The 21,950-nt window shown below is 50.3% G+C and overlaps 8 protein-coding genes across 8 annotated transcripts; 5 read left to right on the top strand and 3 right to left on the bottom strand.

Annotated features, from left to right (window-relative positions):
* Positions 1-2,164: 2,164 nt before the first annotated feature.
* On the top strand, positions 2,165-3,334 carry Aud_007086 (class I SAM-dependent methyltransferase; the record flags this gene model as incomplete). The annotated part of the gene is made up of 1 exon (XM_043291979.1): positions 2,165-3,334. The coding sequence occupies one exon, from the start codon at positions 2,165-2,167 to the stop codon at positions 3,332-3,334; it is 1,170 nt and encodes a 389-aa protein (XP_043147914.1).
* Positions 3,335-4,844: 1,510 nt separating this feature from the next.
* Positions 4,845-5,998, top strand: Aud_007085 (thioesterase family protein; the record flags this gene model as incomplete). Its single annotated transcript, XM_043291978.1, has 4 exons — positions 4,845-5,204; positions 5,275-5,287; positions 5,415-5,584; positions 5,645-5,998. 4 exons carry the CDS (start codon positions 4,845-4,847, stop codon positions 5,996-5,998), a joined length of 897 nt encoding a protein of 298 aa, XP_043147913.1.
* A 2,820-nt stretch (positions 5,999-8,818) lies between these two features.
* Aud_007084 (putative ubiquitination network signaling protein) lies at positions 8,819-11,942 on the top strand (the record flags this gene model as incomplete). Its single annotated transcript, XM_043291977.1, has 2 exons — positions 8,819-10,568; positions 10,630-11,942. 2 exons carry the CDS (start codon positions 8,819-8,821, stop codon positions 11,940-11,942), a joined length of 3,063 nt encoding a protein of 1,020 aa, XP_043147912.1.
* A 681-nt stretch (positions 11,943-12,623) lies between these two features.
* Positions 12,624-13,538, bottom strand: Aud_007083 (flavin reductase family protein; the record flags this gene model as incomplete). Its single annotated transcript, XM_043291976.1, has 2 exons — positions 12,624-13,420; positions 13,487-13,538. The coding sequence occupies 2 exons, from the start codon at positions 13,536-13,538 to the stop codon at positions 12,624-12,626; spliced, it is 849 nt and encodes a 282-aa protein (XP_043147911.1).
* A 398-nt stretch (positions 13,539-13,936) lies between these two features.
* Positions 13,937-14,458, top strand: Aud_007082 (mitochondrial 54S ribosomal protein bL31m; the record flags this gene model as incomplete). Its single annotated transcript, XM_043291975.1, has 1 exon — positions 13,937-14,458. The coding sequence occupies one exon, from the start codon at positions 13,937-13,939 to the stop codon at positions 14,456-14,458; it is 522 nt and encodes a 173-aa protein (XP_043147910.1).
* A 531-nt stretch (positions 14,459-14,989) lies between these two features.
* Positions 14,990-17,022, bottom strand: Aud_007081 (sorting nexin 1; the record flags this gene model as incomplete). Its single annotated transcript, XM_043291974.1, has 6 exons — positions 14,990-15,148; positions 15,205-15,807; positions 15,866-16,246; positions 16,311-16,798; positions 16,873-16,926; positions 16,989-17,022. 6 exons carry the CDS (start codon positions 17,020-17,022, stop codon positions 14,990-14,992), a joined length of 1,719 nt encoding a protein of 572 aa, XP_043147909.1.
* A 568-nt stretch (positions 17,023-17,590) lies between these two features.
* mde1 (methylthioribulose 1-phosphate dehydratase MDE1) lies at positions 17,591-18,432 on the bottom strand (the record flags this gene model as incomplete). Its single annotated transcript, XM_043291973.1, has 3 exons — positions 17,591-17,702; positions 17,759-18,234; positions 18,298-18,432. The coding sequence occupies 3 exons, from the start codon at positions 18,430-18,432 to the stop codon at positions 17,591-17,593; spliced, it is 723 nt and encodes a 240-aa protein (XP_043147908.1).
* A 916-nt stretch (positions 18,433-19,348) lies between these two features.
* Positions 19,349-21,299, top strand: clxA (calnexin; the record flags this gene model as incomplete). The annotated part of the gene is made up of 5 exons (XM_043291972.1): positions 19,349-19,474; positions 19,554-19,836; positions 19,896-20,026; positions 20,092-20,745; positions 20,802-21,299. 5 exons carry the CDS (start codon positions 19,349-19,351, stop codon positions 21,297-21,299), a joined length of 1,692 nt encoding a protein of 563 aa, XP_043147907.1.
* Between the last annotated feature and the right edge of the window lie 651 nt (positions 21,300-21,950).

Below are 21,950 nucleotides of genomic sequence, written 5' to 3'. Positions count from 1 at the left end.
GACAACTAAATATGATGGATAAAACAGCGTGCAGATGGCGTAGTCATCTGTTGGATCAATGACAGGAAGAGACAGACAATTATTGCACATATTTGATGATTGTTAGCACCGAAATCAGCGACAGCAGAAACTATCATGATTAAGGAGACGAGGACAACCCGAGTCGTCAGTCGGCCATGTTGATCGCCTTCAGTATGCCAAGATAAGTCAAGAATTGGAGCAGCATTCTTCATTCGGAATGTCTGCCTTGAGATGGGGAATCGTAACCCACGGTATATGATAATTCTTCGGGGATTATTTGATCAACTTCATAATTCATCCTTCTGTTCTGAGCCCTTCAAGCTACGGAGCAAATACCCGTAGATACGATCAACCTGCCAGAAAGCTATGACAGCGCCTAGGTCCTGTTAGGTACTGGTGCTGGCGACTAGCGTACTCAGTACACAATGTGACCTGTGCAGGCACGTGTACATATTGCAACGGACCGCCACCCGTAATTCCTATCTGCAAGAGCCCATCTGCCTTGTTCGCCCGTTTTCAGCACTGTTGGATAGACACATCGGATAGAGGTGTCGGATTTTGCACCCATCTGCCATCGGATCATACTTCCTTCTGCACCACAAGTAGATAGGCTACAAGTACCCAGCTAATCACATGAAAAATAGAAGACGCTGGACAATTGCACTTCTTTCGTATTCGCCTCTCCTGGACTTTCCTCAGGTACAATTCGGTGACATTGAGACTTCCAATAAGAGAGACTAATGTCCTAAACTAGAACCACTAGTGTGACTAGACCCATGTAGGCTGTACCGTACCTACGTTAGCCTGCTCGGGAACACAGACCAAGGCGTTCTGGTTGGGCTGGGTGTCCGTTACAGTTGGCAATCTGCATTAGCAATTTTCCGTCTTGGGTGAGGGTTGGTTCAATACTTTAAATAATATTGTTATTATTACAAGGGGGAGAACTTGTTTCCTTGAAAATCTCTAGTTCAACGGCCATTCATCATCGAGTTCCTGTTCGGACGATCTCTCCTTATGGGATAGGTAGAATAGGTAGTATTACTTGTTCGAGAGTGTAGTCCGCCAGACTTTGTAGTAGTACAATGTAGCATCAATCATGAGATGATCGACTATTGCCGTTCCATTGTTTCATTTTGTGTAACATGACCGGTGCTCCTGCATCTGCATTCAACACATTTTTTTTTTTGTGTAGTTGTTTGTACTAGTGTGTAGGATGTACTTTTACTAGCAGTCCCTGCAGACTATCAATCAGTGCAGACTATCCATCTATCTACAGCCTCCATCGTCTGGAGTCTGGATATGTAACTGAGACGGAAACTCAAAATTGAAAAAAATGAGAGACAGAAAAAGAGCCCCTGATCAAATTGATGGGCGTAGGCCAGCGGGGATATCTGATTCTAGCCTACGGAGAACGTAGGTCAGGCTTGGAATTCCGCCACTCACGGAAGTATCGTCCCTTTCTCCGTTCAACACAAGGACGGGCTAAAATGAGAGTGATGACGGTGGCATCCTAGTTTTATATGAACGATAATGGTCAGAATGATTGGTCTTGATTGTGTCTTGGATGGTCTTGAAATCATGCTGATGTCTGGGACTGTTCAGTGTACTCTTCCCGTTGAGTCGTAACTACAGAGCAGTAATTTAGACGACATTATAGTTTCTCCTTTTAGTCTTTAGACTCCCGACAACCGACGAGTCCCAATCTCCCAGGAGCTAGGTAAGAAAAAACTCAGGCACTTTGTCGGAGTCATCCCAGTGGAGTTCCACTGCCGATTTTAGGGTCGTGGACCGAAGACTTGAGGCGCAATTTTGCGATGGTCTTTGCCCCCCTCCTTCTCTTCTTGTCTTCTAGTCCCATGGATCAATCTCTCATTCTCCGCAGTCCAGACTCGCTCCAACTAAGTTATCTGAGCTCTCGTTTCTTGCGTTGCCCCTCCTGTCTCGTCTCCTGCGACCCTTGATTCTCCGTCCGTTCCTACTGTCCTTAAACCATCTCCTGTTACAATGGTATAATCACTTCGCTCAATTCTCCCTCCAACAGTATATTTCGAAGGGGCCGGAATGCATATAGCTCATCGCAGAATTTCGTCATTTCTCGACTGGTGAAGGAAAAATAGAAAAATAGAGCTTCCACTTCAAAAATATGGATATCATGCCAACTACCTTCACGCCCGTGGCCTCCGGGTCCGACCTTCATTCCACCCTGAGTTCGACAGGTCCTACGTGGGCAGGCACTTCGACTTCCTCCCTCTCGTCCATTAACGACTACTCCTCCTACCCGCTCATCCGCCAAGGTGACCGCACCTATCTCAGAGACCCGGAAAATCTATACCCTTTGCCATGCGACCTGCCAGAAATTAACCGCCAGACATTGCGCTCCCTTATGCTCATTCGTGTCTTCGGGGGCCCATTTTGTACGCCATCGTTAAACGAGCAGCCCCCCAAGAGGGTCCTTGAGATCGCATGCGGGTCGGGATTATGGTCCAGTATGTGTCATGACTATTTCACCCGTCGCGGCCATCGCAACATCGCCTTTCACGGCATCGACCTCGTCTCAGTGGCCCCTGATTTGCGCAAAAAAGGTGTGAACTGGCATTTCAAGCGGCATGACCTACGCAAGCCTCGCCTGCCTTACCCGGACGATTACTTTGACTTTGTGTTCATCAAAGATGCAGGAATGTGTCCGTCTAGTCCCGCACAGCAGGCGTCTGGTCTCAGCGAACCATTGCGTGTTCTCAAATCTGGAGGAATTCTGGAAGTATGGGATTCTGACTGGGTATTTCGATCACTGCTTCCAAATCCCGCCCCAGCTCGCAAATTAGCTTCAAGAGAGCAGGAAGTCGCGGACAACACCGCGACGTATACCTTTTCGCCAGCCACACCCTTCACCGGAGCTCAGAACAAGTTTCTCCAGGATTATAATTCGTGGGTTGAGAAAGCCTTTGATCGCCGAAAACTCACTGCTATACCGTGCGCCACCATTGGGTTGTCTTTCAATGCCGAAGTTGACGTCCTTGAAAAGGTGGACAGTCGTCGTATCGCCATTCCATTGGGTGAATTGCGATGGGAACGCGAAGGGGGTCGCCCACGCAAGCAATTGACCGCGGAACAGATGTCAATCCGACGAACTGCACTTCTGACTGTTATTCAGATGATCGAAGGCATGGAGCCAATGCTCATGGAGGCCAGCGGGAAAAGTAGGGACGAGTGGGACAGGTGGTGGACCGCCATGATAAACGACCTGTTTCAAAAAGGAGGTCTCGCGAGTGGAGAGTGTCTGGAAGTGAGTGCTTGGTGGGGTCGGAAAAGGTAGGCCCGGCTTGACGAAACTTCCGATGAAGTCATAAAGAAAGAGGCTTTGGTGTTTTGGATGCCAGAAAAGTCCATCGACTATTGCTCACGATCCTTATTGGTGATACCCCAAGTCTATTTTGTGTTTTCATTTGTACATTTTCAGAACCTTCATCCAAAGTTTCAGGCAGCGCCACTGTATTTATTTATTCTCATACCGCTGTTTCAGCGTGCGGTACCGCTTCAGATAATACCTGCTTTGCTCATCAGCATCATGTCTGAAGGTTCGGGTGTGTGGATGCATGATATGAACGATCCCCTCATGATAAACGGTGGTCCAGCAGTGACTATCCTAGAATATATATAATAACTTTGCTCTTTTGAATTCATCCCGCTCGGAGTCCGTGTAGAGAGTGGTTTGTGGAAGGGTAGGCTCTCGGCGTTGGTGGGTGGTAGGGGTGAAGGTAGAATCCGCGTTCTTACATAGCTTCAATCTCTGATACGCAGATAATTAGCAGTTGAAACTCCAACCCAGGGACTCCCAAATTTCTGGAGATGACGGCTTCAATCATACCCTTTTTTACAAACTGTGCCCTCGCTACCCCTGTCCGAATCTGTTCTTCGTCGGTCAGATGCGCTTGGCCGGAGAACGCTTTGTGCAGCCTTTGCCTGAAATAATCATATCCAAGAGGGTATTCTCGCCCGAGGTAGAGGAGTTCTGTAGTATCTGAATCAGTTTCGAATGAGATAATCGCATATAGTCGTTTGATGAAGGGCATTCCGGGTTCAGTGTCGAAATAGCAGAACAAATGAGATGCAAGATGCGGAGCAAATACCTTTGTAAATATTGATGACTTGTCGACGGAGCTCCGGATTTGTCATTGTTATTGCGTCGACTCGAAGACAAGGAGGGTCAGCGTCAGGGTGGAATGGCTGCAAGACGTTGTCGGGATGTTGTTGTTTCTGCAGCCGGAAAATGTCGGTGACGTCGTTTGGCGGGCGGCCTGCTGTTAGGTGTGGATTGACACTTCCCCAACCTGCAGCCTTGCAGCCTCGGCCAAATTTCCTTGAAATCATTCTGTTAGCTTTATGGAGAGGTAGAGCAATGATCTTTAGCAGAGGACTCGCGCCTAAATAGTACATGGTTTCGTACTTATTGCCTAGGAACTATCCTCGAGATTTTGCGGAATATATATAGCTGATGCGGTGCGGAGAAGCTCATTATGGAAAGAAGTAATAGCACTGCTCCTCAAATTGGGCCTGATTTGACCATCTTCATGATATTATTATCGGATGCTACTCAAGAACAGTGCTGCTCTGCTTCCCTGGATGGCAGTCCATTAGCCTATTGACCTGGCAATCACGTCAGGTTAATATCTTCGATTTCGGCATTTGCTCAGGTGGAGAGTGGGGAGAGCCCGGGGTTAGCCGTCTGCCCCATGCTTTTTCGATCCCTCCGAGTGTCAGTGGGGACTAGACCTGCAAACAATCCTAGACTCTCTCCTATCCCTGTTGTACAATAGTCCAGCTGAATGATGATCGCAATCCAAACACTCAAAAGGCAGAGCCTCGCTGCGATCACATCTCGAGCCTCAAGTTGCTATTGCCGGTTCTTCTCGATATCGCCCACCTCCCAGGATTCTCACACCTCAACTTCGAGACAACCGCCATCCAAACCTCACTCCATTGATCCGCGATGGCTTACCATGATCAAAAGACGGATTGGAAAATGCATGATGTTCGGCCTGAAGCCACCACAGGTCGAGGAAGCTGGAAACATACTTCAGCGCATTGCGCGGGATTGGCGCGAGCTGATCGCCGGCAGTGAGGGCTACCTGACAGATGAATGGAGGAGGGGTTTATATCGGCAGACGGTGGCTTGGGGAGAAATGGTAGGGCCTACGGAAGCAAGACTCTTGTAACGGAACTATGCTGATGGAGGACGTTCTACGCTGGCAACAGGATAGCATGGTGAGTAATGCCCGATTCTCCTGTTGTTTATACTGAGATAAACTGACCATTGACCAGGGTATGTGAACTTCCGCTCTATACAATCAAAGATAGCTGCGGATGTAGCTGAGCTTTGTGACAATGCTATCCAGGACACGTCAATAACGTCATGTACCTCCGATACGCCGAAACCGCAAGGGTATACTTCGTTCGCAACTTCGCCGTACACATAGACCCAACCCACAAGAAGGAATGGATGAATCTGGTTAGTCCGAAAGGGGTTGGCGTCATCGTCCGAAGTCTCAAAATCGACTACAAATTCGTACGTGGGCATGTCATTTTCCCCTAGGTTCTTTGCTGACGAGTGTCCCTGTTGCTGCAGCCCATGACGTACCCCGACAAAGTCACCGTCTACCATAAACTGGTCCACGACCCGTCAGCTCAGCAATCCCAATACGCGTTCGACCTTCAGGCTATGATTTTATCCGAAGCGCGTCAGCGACCTGCTGCTCGTGTGCACGAGGACATTGTCGTGTACGATTACAAGCAGAACAAGAAGACTACCCTGCCGCCATTTGTCGAGGCGCAGTTTCAGACCATGTGGGAACTCCAAGAGCGAGCCAGGAAACACTGGCAGCAGCAGATCCTTGATATTGAAACGCAAGTCCGCCAATTGGAGGTGGAAAGCTGGGATCGGGAGGATGCTGTTGAGGATATGGGTTCAGCGAGGAAATGAGCGCTATAGGCTCTAAGGTGAGGTGGCTCGCTCAAGAGCGTTATTCTCATATGTTCTAGAGTGTGTAGAAGCTAGTCCCGAGGTAGGGCAGCCATAGACTGGGTAATGAAGAGAGTCAGTAAGTGTGGAATGTCGTCTTTTGCGGGGGTCTTTCGTCCCCTCGGTGTTTGTACCTTGGCCAGCTCAAGGAAATATTTCAAAGGTACTAAAGTGCATTGTCGTGTTTCTCCAGACTATGCGTGGATTTTTTATTGGTACCCAATGTTCTAGCTGGTAGAAGTGTGCAATCACGGGATGCATGTTATCATTGCCATGCAGGCAAACCATTCTGGCGCGGGGTGAGGACTGCTGCTAAACGATGTACATGCATCAGCACAAGTTCAACAGACGCAACTCAGAGCGAAAATGTCAACCCAAAGCTTGTAACGCTGCATCAATTTACTCATTGAGCTCTATCGTTCAGTCTGTTGCCCTTCGTTGAAAGACTTGGTTTTGACGAGCTCTGAGTGAAAACCAAAAACTCTTCAATTATGTTTACAACAGTTCCTGGATATATAGGTATATCCTCTGTATGGGTACCGAGCCATACAGTGATGTACCAGGGAAGGGTATGGCGCCATAGACAATTATCGGCTCCGCAGAACCATCATCGATGTACATCCAGGTCCGTGGATTTGATAGCTTACCTAGGTAGATTTAAGCCACGAACAAAACTTTAGTATCATATGATACTCGACGAAGCCAGCGAGCCGGGGCATCCCCGACAAAATACCCAGAATAAGTTTGGCACGTTTATCCTCTTTGGGGTAAAACCGGTCGATCATTCGTCGTTATTCCCATTTTCTTTCCCTTTACCCAATGAAGAGCGGCCTAAGAAAGATTGATTGACAATCAAGAATCGAAAGTCATGTAGGTAATATGCTGAGTGCAAAAGATCTTCGTCTACCTCTCTACTTGTTGGCTAATCATGCACCGAGCCATATTATGACCTCAAAAGCAACTAATACAAACAGTCAACTCAATCATCGGAGTCAAGGGTCATTGCTCGAATTGGTGAGCGAAACTCTGCTGTTCCAATCATCGACTACAAAATCAGACGTTGTACCCTTTGTAGCTGTCAATCTGGGAAAGTCAACCCCGCTGAGAAAGTGGAGGATTCGATCGTCGGATGATCGTCTTCCTGCTTTGAAAGATTTTGAGCACAGCACATCCCCTATGCATGGCGGCAGAAGATAGTTCGACGGAGAAGAGAATATTTGTATGGCCAGTTTCTGCGTCAGTGAGGGGTAACTGGAAAGTAAGCAGTAGGTCATGTTCCATGGGCCATGGAAATTTTGGCCTATCAGGGCAGCAATCTCATTGCGATTGATGCCGCACACGTAGTCGTGCTAAGAGCAGTGAAAGATGAGTGACAATAAGGCCGAATTATTCCCGTTTACCCCAGAGATAGTGGATGCATCTATATCAGCTTGTCAGTATCTTAGCCACACAAGTACTGTAGTGTCAGAAGACTTGGTGAGTCAATTATACGGTCATCTTGAACAAGTTGGCATCAATCAGATGCAACCCATCTTGGACGGATTCTAGACCCCGAATATCTGTTTTTGAGGTTGATTATAGAGAAGTAGATATGACGGGAGGGTTGAGACTTGCAGGAGTTTATTAGAGAACCGCCAAGCTAGAAGAAGCTTGCCCCGTTACCGTCGCAATCATTTTGAAACAAGCGTTATGCAGTAGTTAGTTACATTATAGGCAGATCTGTTTATGTCAGATTGACTTGTCATAACACAGCCACAATGTTAACAAATGAGAGTAATCTGAATATGTTGATCTGAATAGTGCCATGATGCTCCAGATTCATTGTTATTTCCTTGTGCAAGTGTGGGACAGAACATACCAGCAATCGACACAATCTCTGGTTGAAGATCCCAAAAATAACAAACCTCGGCAGCCAACCGGAATGAGGCGCTGCCCTGGTCTGCGCTTCCATCAGCCCATCTGGCCGTAATAATGTAATCTGTAATCCGCCCGCCTGGATCTGCTGTACTGTGTATTACGTATTTCCCAAACATTACACGCCAACTGGTGAAGCATGTGGCATTTAAAAGTTGGTTACTGATGCCTCAGGCCTCGTGGCTTTACCCTTCTGGTGCTTAGCGGACGCGGAAGCCTTACTGCCTTGGGCTGAGGGTCCTTTTCCTCTCCCAAAGTTCTAGTAGCAAATCTGGCTGAGCAGCTTACATTGGCTCAATCGTCTTCTCTTTTCTTTCTTTTTCTGGTCCGGTTCTGACGATCAGTTCCAACCTTCCTGTGAACTAGACTCCTACGGTAAAAAGGTAGACTAGATTCCTACAGAGGCTACGTCTACCTAGGAAGACACTCTCTCCCTTCCCGCCTCGTTTCGTCCATCCAGATTCCGAGAAAACCAAACCAAAAAAACCTCCGTTCTTTTTCCCTTTCCTCTTTCCCTTACCATCTCTCCAAACCCGCCCCTCCCGCCACGCTATCTCAGCCTTCAGTTTCTCCTCCTCCTTCTCTACAGTCTTCTCTTGTCTTTTCCTTTTTCTCTCTTCATTTACCATTAGTCCTCTCTACCGCCTTTGCGAGACCCCTCTTGTCGTTCCTTTTCATCCCGCTCCCGCACATATTGCCAACCTGATATCTCGCCATTCTCCCTTCCTGCTCGCCCCTTCCAAGTCGTCCTTCCTCCATTTTCCTTTTCCTTCAAAATTGTCTTCATCTTCACTCACCTGCCTGGTCCAAGTCCTTGGCTCTAATCTGCCAAGCTGACTCGGACCTGGGTGTTAGGCTCGTCCGTCGATGCCACGTTCATCGGCTACGGCTAGGAAGAGTCATAGCAATCGGCATGAGAATGGCACCGCAAATACAGGGAAAAAAGTGGCCAAACAGAAATCCAATGGACATCTGAACGGTAATCTCAACGGCGGCTCTGCGTCCAGTTCTCTTTCCTCCTCTCAAGTCGATTTGCCGTCGTCTCGCTCTTCCAGCGATCCGGTCATCCCCACAACGACCGCAGCATCGACCAAGCTCAACGGAACGCCGGACAGCTCCAAAGGGGATTGTAATGGGCCTGATCATTTGAACGGATACGCCAAGGGCAATGCCGACATGTCGTATGTGCAGAACAATGGTGTCGCCTCGCAGACCAGTGGCGATGTTGCAGGACTGGCTTCGCGTCGTACTGAGAAGTCGGCAACCGGTGCCAAGAGGTCGCCTTCGAATGCATCGATTAACCCTCTCCAACTCGCGTCGACCATCCTCAAATCGTGCCCCATGTACGACACGATCGCCATCTTGATCTTTCTGCTCCAACTTCCACCGATGGTTCTCACTCTGGTTCAGTTTTTGTTCGCCTCTTTGACCTTCTTGCCTCCTAGTGGTGCGTCGGCTGGTTCCTTGACGTCCAATTTCGACATCTTTCAAGGGCCCGCCGGAACTCCTTCCCTCGGTACAATGATTGCGATGGATGGATTCTGTCTACTCATATGGGGCTTGTTCATGTGGACCTGGGCGCAAAATTTCGCGCTTGACCTGGCCCACGTTCAAGTTGCCATCACGCTAGGTGGTGGGGGATTTGGGAAAAACGGGGGGGTGAACACCCTCTGTGTTGGTATAGTTTTGATAATGCACCTTGTGCGGAGCAAAGGTATACAGGATTTTGTTATAGGTCATCTTCTTTCCTCGAACATCATCAGTCCCGATATGTTGTCGCAATATTCGCATCTTTTGCCTACTGAGTTTCGACGCACTGAACCGCAGACGTCGCCGAGCTGGCTTCGGAGTCTACTCGCAGTCCATATACTGGCCCAAGCCGGCACCGCCATGGCGAGACGGTCAATGGCGAAGAACAGAACGCCTAATCCTCCTCGCACCGGCAAGCGCATCGACACGGAAGCGTCCGCCGGCTCGCAGACACAAATCGATTCTGCCTTCGAGTCAGGGGCCAGTGTTTCGTCATATATCGGTGCTGATGGGCAAATTGTCACTCCGACAGCGCACAAGGATGGTAGGGATCGACTACTTTCGGCGAAGAAACGCAGGAGACAGGCAAATCAGGTGCGGAGTCGTCAACCGTTTTGGGCGGCACTGGCAAGCACAAAGATAACCGTCATGAGAGAGTATGAACACTCTAGGGCTTTGTCGAAGACAGCTCGCGGTCTTCCCGTGACCGAGGATGATCTTCAAGGTCTTTCCTTGGACGATGGACTTGTATGGATTACGGAAATCGACAGTTCAACAATAAAATTTGCAGCTGGTGATTTTTCTTCAGCGGATGACTCGACCGGTTCGGGAGCTTGCGAAGCTGGATGTCTAAGGAGCGAGGATACGGAACCGTTCTATGTGTGCGTGAATGGAGCTCTTTGGGCCACCGCCACAATATGCAAAGTGCATGATGCACCGAAAGGATCGAGTATGGTACATTGGCGGGGCGAGATTTCTGGTCTGGCCCCCAATTGTGCTTACACTTGCTCGTTTTTACGGAGCGATACCGATGAGGAGATTTGCGTCATTAGTGTCAAAACTCCTTCGACTAATGATGCGGAACAAGGTAAGAGCGACCTTCTGTGGATCTTTCACACTCTGGAAGTTTTATTAATTCTTCAAAGCAGCAGTCTCGTCGGTGTCAACTCCACCCCAGCCATCGTATCGTCCTTCATCCCCAACGACTACGCTGAAGAACTCTATCGTCAACGCTGAAGCCAAGTTGAATGAGAAGCGGTCTCGGCTCAGAAAGGCCAAGAACGATCACAAGCTTGTCATTTCCAAAATCAGGAAGGAGCTTGACAATTACAACCATCGTCTACACAGCGGAACAGATGAAAACAGGCAGAAACAACGCTCGCTGCAACTGGAAAGGAACATTCGGCAAACTGAAGAGGCCACTGCTCTACTTGAGGATCAGCTTGACAACCTGGAGAATGTCCCCGAGGAAGAACTTCGAGAGTGGTCGGATCAGAAAGCCAAATACGAACACGAGCTGAGCCTTCTCAATTCGGCAAAGGAGGAGCTCGCCACTGCTCGGTCCGCTGTTGCCCGTGAAGTGTCGTCCTTGGAAACTGAGTTGAGCTCTGCGATCCAGAGGCGGGAGCGTCTTCAAAGCCGCCGTACTAGGATCAACGAACAATATGAGAGGATTGTCTCTGCTAATGCGCAAGGGCTCAATGAGCGCGAGCGTCGCGCAGCAGAACAATTTGCCCGAGAGCAGGACCAAGCAAAACTCGAAGCGACTTTCAACGAGCAGTTTGCCACTATTGGGCAGTCTGTGCAGGAGTACCAGTTGCGCGCACAACAGATCTGGCAACAATGTGACGCTATCGAGCAAGCCATCCAGCAGCAACACCAGCAGATGCTCTTGGATCCTGGTCCATTGACTCCCGAGGGCAATCTGCCTGGGACGAATCCCTTCTCCGAGGCGGCCTTACCACTTGGCGCATTGACATCGACTGCTCCGAGCAACAGATCACTGCTAGGGCTCAGTTTCCCGTCTTTGAAGTCTAGTCCCCTTCAGACCGCGTCTTCTCCTGTTGGTGCGTCATCTTCTCACCCCACGAGTCCAGTACAGCAGCCGTCGTATCTCAACTTTCCAACTTCCCCCCTCGTCAATGCCAGCTCTCACCTTGACTCGGACTTTGTCTATCGCGATCGATCTTTCTCGAACCGATCTGCCCGGAGCAGCCTCTATGGCTCCGACTTCATGGACTCAAGTCGTCGTCAGCCTTTCCAGCTCGACTTGTCCGAGCTGCTTGCTGACAAGAGAAGCCCGGGATCCGATAGCAATACCGCTCTGAATTCGGGCTTGAGACCTGTTTCCAGCCCTTTTCAACGGGCGGGTAGCCGTGGAAGCGGTAGCGGAAGCAATGGAAGTGGTGGAAGTGGTAGCGGAAGCGGCAGTCCTAGCTCTGTGTATGGTAAAACCAACTAGGACATGGGTTGGTTCAAGAGGCTTTCGCGGAGTCTTCTGTGCGGATCCCAAGGGTACTCCTGGTTGCGTGTGTTCTGTCTCCAATTTCTTCTTGTGTTATTCTCTCGGTGTGATGTTGTGCTTGATGTCGAGATGGGATTCTTAGGTCTCCCGACTTCTAGTGCTCCGCTCAATTCCCGTCGCCTGAGAACAGTCGATCCTGCGTCCTTCATCCTGTGTAGATTTCTTGGATAAAAAGAATCGAAAAGCCTACCATTTGCCGTCACTTGATCGTTCCAAAGTACCCAATATCAATTCTGTCCGATCAATCTTCGGTGCCAGAATCTGATCTGCCGTAGAGGATCTGCCTACCGAGTCGGCAGTGAGTACTATGCCTGCATAGTTTGGGTTACAAATTCAAGGGTACAGATCCGTCAATCTGGGAAGGTGTGAAAGGTAGATAATCTGTACATTTCTCGCCGCGTCTTTTCGATAAGTGGCACTTTTTCCCTCTTACATGTAAGAGAAATTCTATGTACAAAATGGCGAAAAATACGTAGGCGGTGCAAATCTTGGACACATCGCACTCTCGATAGACATGAGTGTTATTGCACTCACCCGTCAGTGGACGCCAGGAAGCAATATATATGTGTGGACAGAGTGGTGGGTCCCAGTTGAAACCCATACCCTAGGTTTTGATAGTTATATCTCATGGCCCATTCCCCAAAATTTTGTATTAGCATATGTCAGGCATAAATCCTTTGCAGAGCCGGACGATACTGACGTCTCCGCCTCTGATTCAGGAAGATGCCGCAAGAGCGCTTGCACGACGGTTCCAACGACGATTGTGTGGTCGTGGACCTCCACAACCTGCGGATTGAGTTGGCACTCGAACACAAACGGGAAGTCCTCGATGCTCTCCTCGGTGTTTGTCTGGCCTAGCTGGCTGATGGCTCTCCGGCGCAGGATGGGAAGCGGTCTCGTGACGGACCCGTCGGCAGAGACATGCTGCGCGAATTCAAAGTCTCCCTTTCCGCTTAGGAGGGCCAGATTGTGGTTTCCCCTGGAGAAATCCCGGGCCAGGGCTGCGGTTGCTGGGGTCGGGGCAAGCAGATGGACGAGGAACCGGCCTGAGGACTGGAGCGCGGTTAGGGTCTCTGATGGGCGGCGCACGTTGAAGGAGATGACGGGTGAGGGATGGAGGGTAACCGTGTTGAAGGAGGAGACGGTCATGCCGCGGAAGGCTTTCTCGATGGGGCCCTGCGGATCCGTGGCTGTGATGATGGCCACGGGGTAGGGTACACGGCGCATGAGCAGGCGGACTTGGTCGGTCAGTGGAAGCGCGCTACGGGCTGATGTCAGCTTCTTGGGTTCACTGCCAGCTTGCGAAGCTGGAGCCGAAGTTCCGTATTGTCTGCGAGGCCATGGTTGCTTCGGTGCTCCGCATCGGACAGTGAGGTTGGACAGCCGGTTAGGTAGAGCTAGTATAGCTTGTTGCTCTGGTCATGCTTGGTTAGACGATGAACAGGCGACAAATGCAAAGAATTAGGGCAAATCTTCCATACCAACGCCGATATTTCTGGCCCACAGCACGGATAGCGAATATGGCAGCTTCATCCCGCCGATGAGAGAGCGGACGGAGCTCTCGACGAGTGGAGCTCAGGGTATTATGGGCGAAAGCACGAGGGAACGATCAGAGAAAAGACCAACAAGTCTCTTAACACTCATCCTGAAAGCCCAGCAAATCTTCGACAACCTTCAATTGACAGCCATCATCAATTCGGCACCAGATCGTATCCACGCAGAAACCTCCGCGGTCCCGGACGATGAGAAAAAAACAGCGGAGGTTTACTGCTTACATAACAGCAGATCCGTGAACAATCCGCGAAATTTCTCGGCCAAAACCCATCGACCGATAAACCATCGCAACACTACTCCTGATACCCAATCCGATTGAAACCCCAGGAATTAACTATCCTCACTCTGCAGCCTGGGTTTCCTATCCGTGAACACAAATGTCAATCCACATTCCCCTCCGCCGCAGCGCGGTCAGCACCGCCCGAGTTCAGACATCCACCACCTACATCTGCTCGCAATGTCGACATGCCACACTCCTCCGGCGCCCCAAGCGCCCCTACACCTTCACGCAGCTCATCACCCTCTCCGACGGAAGCACCTTCACACATCGCACGACCTCCCCGACACCCGTCTACCGCTCGACCCGAGACACGCGCAACTCGCTGCTCTGGAACCCCTCGTCCAGCAAGCTGATGAACGTTGAGGAGGACGAGGCCGGTCGACTCGCCGCCTTCAGAGCCAAGTTTGGACGGAGCTGGGATGCGAACACGCCTGTTGAAGGAGAGACGGATACCAAGGCCACTGCTAAGGGCAAGGAGGCGGCTGATGCTGATGCTGCTGCTGCTGCTGCTGCTGCTGCTGAGGCCGCGCTGGCAGAGGAAGAAGACGACAATTTGCTGGACCTGATTAGTTCGTTCGGACAGGAGATGGAGCAGGAGCCTCCGAAGAAGAAGAAATAGGTTGATCCTATTGGGGCTGACTCTACGGTGGATTTGAGTGTATAATACGCAACGGAGGGCGGGTGACTTCAACGCAATCTTTATCTGGGTTTATGGTGCGTTGACGACGGAGGGCCACCTTTGATGTTGTGCGGAGAAATTTCTCTATTTTCTTTCTGGTTCCACAGCTTTTTTTTCGTTCGTCTGTCGGTTTTATGGCCTATGTACATGTATATCATACCTTCTGAAGGGGTTTCAGCACACTATTTGAATTGGACCTTGAACATGTCATTTTTACCAAAGCTTGAAGGAGACAGATAGAGTTTACACGGAAATCAACAGTTCAGAGAAAGCATCAATCATACTACGCTTCGAACGGTATCTGGTTTGCGTGCTCAGCGGGAGATCGAGATGGAACAAGTGAGTGCGGTTTAAAGGGCTATGGCGGCTCGCCAGCGAAGCAATACGTAGATCCGGGTCAAGCTAGGCCAAAGAATCATCGCAATTCAGTTATACATGGCGAGAAAAGGTCGAGAGATAGCCCAGGACGAGCTACGTCGCCTCCTCCGCAGCTACTGGGGCTGTACCGCTGGCTTCGTCTGTCGCCTGTTGCGCAGGAGCATTGCCTGCCACAGGAGGAGACGCAAAGAAGGGGATACCCTCTTCACCAGCATCCAACTGTAAGAGGAACGTCTCCCACAATTCGATCAACTGCAAGACTCATCAGTGAATCTGATCAGAAGCTTGACTAGCCCGGTAAAACTCACCTCCTTCTGCGCCTCTACTGCACTTTCCAGGAATGTCTCAACACCAGACTTGAAATCCTCCACCTTTTCTTTCTCAAATCTTTGCAATTCATTACGCATCAAACGGCCCATATCGTCGAATAACAGCCTGGCCTGGTGCACTTTTCTTTCCGCGTCGGCCACATCGGCGTTGGCTTGATTGAGGCGATCCTGCTGCGTCTTTCCCTGTCTGAGTAGCTTCTCCTGGGTATGCTTCCGTTTTTGCAGCTCGGATTCGGCCGCGTGCCAGCTATGGAAGGCTTTTTGTCGCTGAGAGAAAGCCGTCTTGACGCTTCCGATGATGCGAAGGTATTCATCGATGGTGATTCCTAGTGTCAGAACATCGTGCTGTGCTTGGCGCTCATAAAGTTCCTTGATGCGCAACTGCAAATCTGAAAGTCCGTCCAATGGACTAGAAAGGGCCGGAGACAACTCGACAGCCGCCAAGGCGTGAAGTGAAGACGAAAAATCGCCAGCCGCTTCTGCTAATCCCTTACGCTGCGCGACCACGACATCAATCGCCTTCAGCAAAGCTTTGAGCTGATTCTCCAGCGCATCCATGTATATCTTCCTATCGTGGAACCACTATTTCGACTCGAGTTAGCTTAATGACTTGACAGTATGCAACCCACAAGGCACTCACATCATCGTGTTCTACGAACTTTCCACCTCCGCCTACGCTAATTCCAAAGGAGCTGAACATTCCCTTGTTCTGACCTAGATCCGGTTCCCTGTTCTCCTTGTTCTTGACATCCATATTGAATGATTCACTTTCCAGGAATATCTTCAGATCCGCGTCATGCTGCAGGATAGGGTGTGTCGCGATCTTGTTGAGCATGCGCTCGAGTGCAGCTCTTCTAGACTCGACGAAGTTCGTATCAAAACGGCCAACAGCTTGCTTTTCGGGCGGAGGAGGCACAACAACACCAGGGTTGTTATTGTGCATGGAATTGTAGAGCCATAAGAAATCACGGTATCTGCGGCTGACCGTAAATTCTGGTTGTCGGTACGCCTTTGATGTCGTCTGTACCCAGTATCAGCGCCTTGCGCCCCATTTATGAATGGAAATGTAGAGCGGGGAGGTTCACCTTCGTTCGAACTTGGTACACGATGTGGCTACTTGTCAGATCTCCCACCTTGTGCGGATCACCCACTGTGATTTCGAATGTTGGCTTCGCAGCCTCTTCAATGCTGATACTGGGCTGAGATTGCCTCTTCGTCCCGTCCGCGTCTGCCCGAGGCTGTACGGGGGGAGGTCCCCTGAACCCCGCACCATCCTCTTCCAGATGTACTGAGTCTCCCAAACCACCAGCACTAGATGATTGCGATGTAGATGACGTCGGACGAGCACTGCGACCTGCAAAAGGCTCCTTCTGGGGTGGTGTTGGTGCTTGCTCGTTGACTGGAGCGAGACTGTCGGTGGGATTGTCTCCGAGTGGACCAAGGGGATCTACGGCGTCATCCACGGCTTCCAGCTTGGTGGCCTGCGCGCTGATTTTGCGAGCACCTCGCAGGTTTCGTCGAACAGGAGAACGGGTAGCGCTTGGGCTGGCTGGTTGTGTTGATCGTTTCGGTGCTACAGAAGCGATGAGCTCATGTCTCAGGACGTGACGAGGAGTGCGCGGTATGTAATACCGCGAGTGAACATACCGACTTCTTCAGTTTCTGGCTTCTGTGCACCATGACTTGACTGCGAGGGCACATCTATGCTTACAATCAGAGAGGGCAATTTGGAGTTGACTGGTGACACTGGGTTGCCTGCTTACCGCCCCACGGGGAGTCTCCAGTATCCAGATCCATGATAGCTGTATGGGTTTAGAGGCAATGGATGCGAATATTGCAGAGATGATGAGACTAACAGTCTGTATAAAAAAAACTCGAAACGACGACAAGACCCAAAGCCGATGGGGTGTTATCGATTGCAGTTGACAGCTGGAGATTGTATGTAGAAGTCGGACGGAATGATCCGCGCGGTCGTCCTGCGACTAAGTTACAGCCTAGCTCCCCGCCAAGGCTTCCCTGGTTGGGTTGCATAGGAAGCTACTGTTGAGCTTTGATAACCATTATTTCTCGACAACACAGGTGATCGAGAGATAATTGATACTTATTGAGCTTGTATTACGCTGATTGATCGGATCGTGGCTTGAATATCTCAGATAGGCCTATACACTTTTGCCGGCTTAAGGACCAATACTACTAAGTAGTCTAACCTGTGAGAGGTTCTCAAATGTCTAGACAAATTTCATGTATCGTCATATACAAAGTGCATCCCTAGTCATCATATCGCGTGCTTCGTCATTATACTGCTGATGTACTCCCCTTCCTGAGCTAGTCCTCATCCTCCGATCCTTGTTGTTGGCTTGAGCCTTTATTTGACCCACGGAAGGCCGAGCTTGTGCATTTCAACAGCGAGCTGGAAAAGATAATCCAAGCTCTCGCACTGCGTCTTGGCTTTGGCAACGTCATCACCCCAAACATAACTGTATACAGTCATCAGCTCAAATGGCTCAATATAACACGAGCGGATACAACTCACATTCCATGTCTCCTCACCAGGACAGCGTAGGTGTCCGGGTATTGGTTCATGGCCTTCTCCAAGCTTCCAGTGAGATCCTCCTCGAACGCAGTGTTCTCGATGATAGGGATCTTAAGGGTGTCGAAGAAGCCCAGCATGCCCTTGCCCTTGCCTCGAGGAATACCCTTGATCTGCTCAATGTTGCTGATCTCAAAGCAAGCGTCTGGACCCTTCTCGCGCTCAACCAAGAGCGTCACCAACACGGCCCACTGGGAGTGCGTGTGGATGCAGCATCCAGCGCCACGCTCGAAAGCAGTAAGGAACAGTGGAGTGCATGCGGACGGCTTCAGTTCGAGGGGCTTGCGGATGTACTTGCGGTCGGAAGGAGGGTACTTGGGAGTAGGGAACTCCAGGACAAAAATATTGTGTGGTTGAATCAATTCCTTTTGGACTCCTGAAGGCGCGATAAAGATATGGTCGCCGCGACGGATCGAAGTCTATGCATTGATTGTACTCTCGTCAGTGTAACAGTCGGCTTCGCGAAGGACGCGACTACTCACTCCACCACCAGTACCAGTGACCCAACCCCAATTGTAGAATTTGCGGCAGAGCTCGGGGATCAAGTTGGCTGGGTGTTCTGGGTCAGAAGACTGGACCAGATGGTCATTGTTGTTGTTTTCAACTTCTTGGGCCATGCTGTAAGCTCGATGCTGATGAGAGACTGAGGTGGTTACGCAGTCGTTGCTGAGATAATGGCATAAATTTCGAATGATTACGCTTGTGCAGAGTCAATATGACTCAAGTGACACCCACACGAGGGTAATTGGAATCAAAAGGGCAGATAGATAGAGGATCAATGATATGGTTGCGTTGCGCGGGGAATGGAAATATTTTTGGCGGGGAGTCTATCGCGCAATCTCCGTTGCCTTATCCATAGTAGATTGTCCAATTGATCAGGCGGTAGACTCCTCGTGGATGATCCGTAATAAATTCTGAAGATAACCTAAGCAGAATATCCGTTATAAGCTTGAGGTTATGATATCGCAAAGTAAGTATAGAGCTCAATGATCTTCCTAACTATCTGCTTTAGATACCATCTGATAGCAGATATCTACTCTCCTATCCCAGAAAGTTAGATCATCTCTGGCTATCGACAGAACATTGGAGAAGCACCGCTAAACCGCAATAGGCAGGCGGGACCTTACCCCAAGAAGCAATCCAGGCTCAAGCAAGAAGAGGCCACCTTGAACTTCCCGGCACTCACTGGAAGCACTGCTGCTTTGTCGCTTGCATATTTAATGCTCCTGTAGTCTAATTGCTCTGAGTAGTCAGTGGACCATCACACCTGGCCTCACCTCTATCCCTTCTTACTACCTAGGTATATAACAGTTATTCTTGCCCAGTTGTCCTCTTCTTCCCTTCTCCTCCCTTGCCTTACTCCATCCTGTGTGGATCATCTTGTGGTACAGCTTCCCTCCCCCAAACAAAACACCTTCCTATTTCCTTTACGGAGGTTCAATTGCTTGTTTGTTTGTCTGATTGCTTACTTGTCCATCATTTGTATTCAGAGATTCTCGGGGAATATCAGTCTCAATCCCGTCATCGTCCATCATGCGTTTCAACGCAGCTATCACTGGCGCCCTCGTCTCCTCGGCCACTTTGATGGGCCAAGCTCATGCTGAGGAGACTGAGAAGAAGGCTGACGCTACTTCGCTCGTGGAGAAGCCTACTTTCACCGTAAGTAGCGTCCCGTTATTCCACTATTTTCCATCGTCGCTCCGCATCGCTGACGATCGACTCTCTCTCTCTCTCTTAGCCTACTACCATTAAAGCTCCCTTCCTCGAGCAATTCACCGCCGATTGGGACTCGAGATGGACTCCGTCTCATGCCAAGAAGGAGGACTCCAAGTCAGAGGAGGATTGGGCCTACATTGGTGAATGGGCTGTCGAGGAACCTACCGTGCTCAACGGCATGGTTGGCGACAAGGGTCTGGTTGTCAAGAACGTCGCAGCTCACCATGCTATCTCTGCGAAGTTCCCCAAGAAGATCGACAACAAGGGCAAGACCTTGGTTGTTCAGTATGAAGTCAAGCCACAGAGTAGGTCATATCAGGTCCTGGCAATTGCATGGAATATACTGATGCCTGTCCACAAAAAGACTCCCTTGTTTGCGGTGGTGCCTACATGAAGCTCCTCCAGGAAAACAAGAAGCTCCACGCCGAGGAGTTCTCCAACGCTACTCCGTACGTGATCATGTTCGGTCCCGACAAGTGCGGTGCTACCAACAAGGTATGAAATTAGTGCCTTTTTACCGAGGCAAGGTTCTCTACGAATTATCACTTACAATACTTCAGGTTCACTTCATTTTCCGTCACAAGAACCCCAAGACCGGCGAGTACGAGGAGAAGCACATGACCGCGCCTCCTGCCGCTCGTACCTCCAAGGTCACCTCGTTGTACACGTTGATCGTCAAGCCCGATCAATCCTTCCAGATCCTGATTGACGGCGAGGCTGTCAAGAATGGTACCTTGCTTGAGGACTTCAACCCCCCGGTCAACCCGGAGAAGGAGATCGACGACCCCAAGGACAAGAAGCCCGCCGATTGGGTCGACGAAGCCAAGATTCCCGACCCGGAGGCCAAGAAGCCTGACGACTGGGATGAGGAAGCTCCTTATGAAATCGTGGATGAGGAGGCGACTATGCCCGAGGACTGGCTTGAGGACGAGCCCACCAGCATTCCTGATCCCGAGGCCGAGAAGCCGGAGGACTGGGATGACGAGGAGGACGGTGACTGGGTTCCTCCTACTGTTCCTAACCCCAAGTGCAACGAAGTCTCCGGATGTGGCCCCTGGACTCCTCCCATGAAGAAGAACCCTGCCTACAAGGGCAAGTGGACCGCTCCTTTGATTGACAACCCCGCCTACAAGGGCATCTGGATGCCTCGCAAGATCCCCAACCCCGCCTACTTCGAGGATAAGACTCCTTCTAACTTCGAGCCTATGGGCGCTGTAAGTACCTTCATTCTGTGTTCGCAGTTGTTTGCTGCATTCTGACAAGTGAGCAGGTTGGTTTCGAGATCTGGACCATGCAGAACGACATTCTTTTCGACAACATCTACATTGGCCACTCCATTGAAGATGCTGAGAAGCTCCGCAAGGAGACGTTTGACCTCAAGCACCCCGTTGAAGTTGCTCTGGAGGAAGCCTCCAAGCCCAAGCCCGAGGAGAAGGATGCCACTCCCAGCGTCAGCTTCAAGGAGGCCCCAGTGACATACGTTCGTGAGAAGGTCGACTACTTCATCGGTCTTGCCAAGCAAGACCCCGTCAACGCTGTCAAGCAAGTTCCTGAGGTCGCCGGTGGTCTGGGAGCTCTCCTTCTGACCATGATCCTCGTCATTGTGGGCGCTGTTGGAGCCAGCAGCCCCGCCCCTGCCGCCGCCGCTAAGAAGGGCAAGGAGGCCGCCTCCGCCGCCAAGGAGAAGGCCAGCGAAGCTGTCAGCTCTGCGGCCGACACTGCCAAGGGCGCAGCTACCAAGCGTAACACCCGGTCGTCTGCCCAGTAAAGTAGATGTGCCAATGCTTGGGGAAGAGATGGGGGACAATAAGTCATCAAGACAAAAGCTTGAAAAATGGAACAGGAGACATTGAAGATCCCAATTTTATATTTATTGCAGCGTTCAAATTATCGTTGTACTCTGATATCCTTGGTTGTTCATGGTAGGTAAGGCAAGACTTCTCGAGGGAAGATGGCCACCTGTGACGAGAGATGAGAACAAAAGAAGACCATTGCCAGCTTCCGAAAGGGTGGTTGATGCGATGGATTCTGTAAACTAGTATTCAATTCGAGATAGCGAATTTCATCAGATTTCGGATCTTAGCCATAGTGGGCCGTCCAGATGCCATAGTTTCCGTGCTTCAAGGAATACGGACAAACCCTCATTTTAAGTACAGAAAGCTTGACAGATTGTCCTGATTAAGATAGACTGCGAGAAGGATATAGATAGTAGAAGATAGACTCAGATAAGCGCTGACGGAGCTTATCAATGTTGATTGTCATGTTGCGTTGGATCAGATCCATCGATGAATATAGCCTTTGGAGAAGGTTAAAGCAGGAAAGTCATTCCTGTCGTTATGATTGGTTTTCCCCGCCGAAGGGGGTTCGGTTGACCTCGGCGCTGCTGGCCGTGCCTCAGGATCGCAGACAACCGCGGAGT

This window comes from Aspergillus udagawae (genome assembly GCF_001078395.1).
Source record: "Aspergillus udagawae IFM 46973 DNA, scaffold_5, whole genome shotgun sequence".
Lineage (NCBI taxonomy): Eukaryota > Fungi > Ascomycota > Eurotiomycetes > Eurotiales > Aspergillaceae > Aspergillus > Aspergillus udagawae.
Note: the sequence above shows the minus strand (reverse complement) of the source record. Positions and strands in the feature narration are given on the sequence as shown.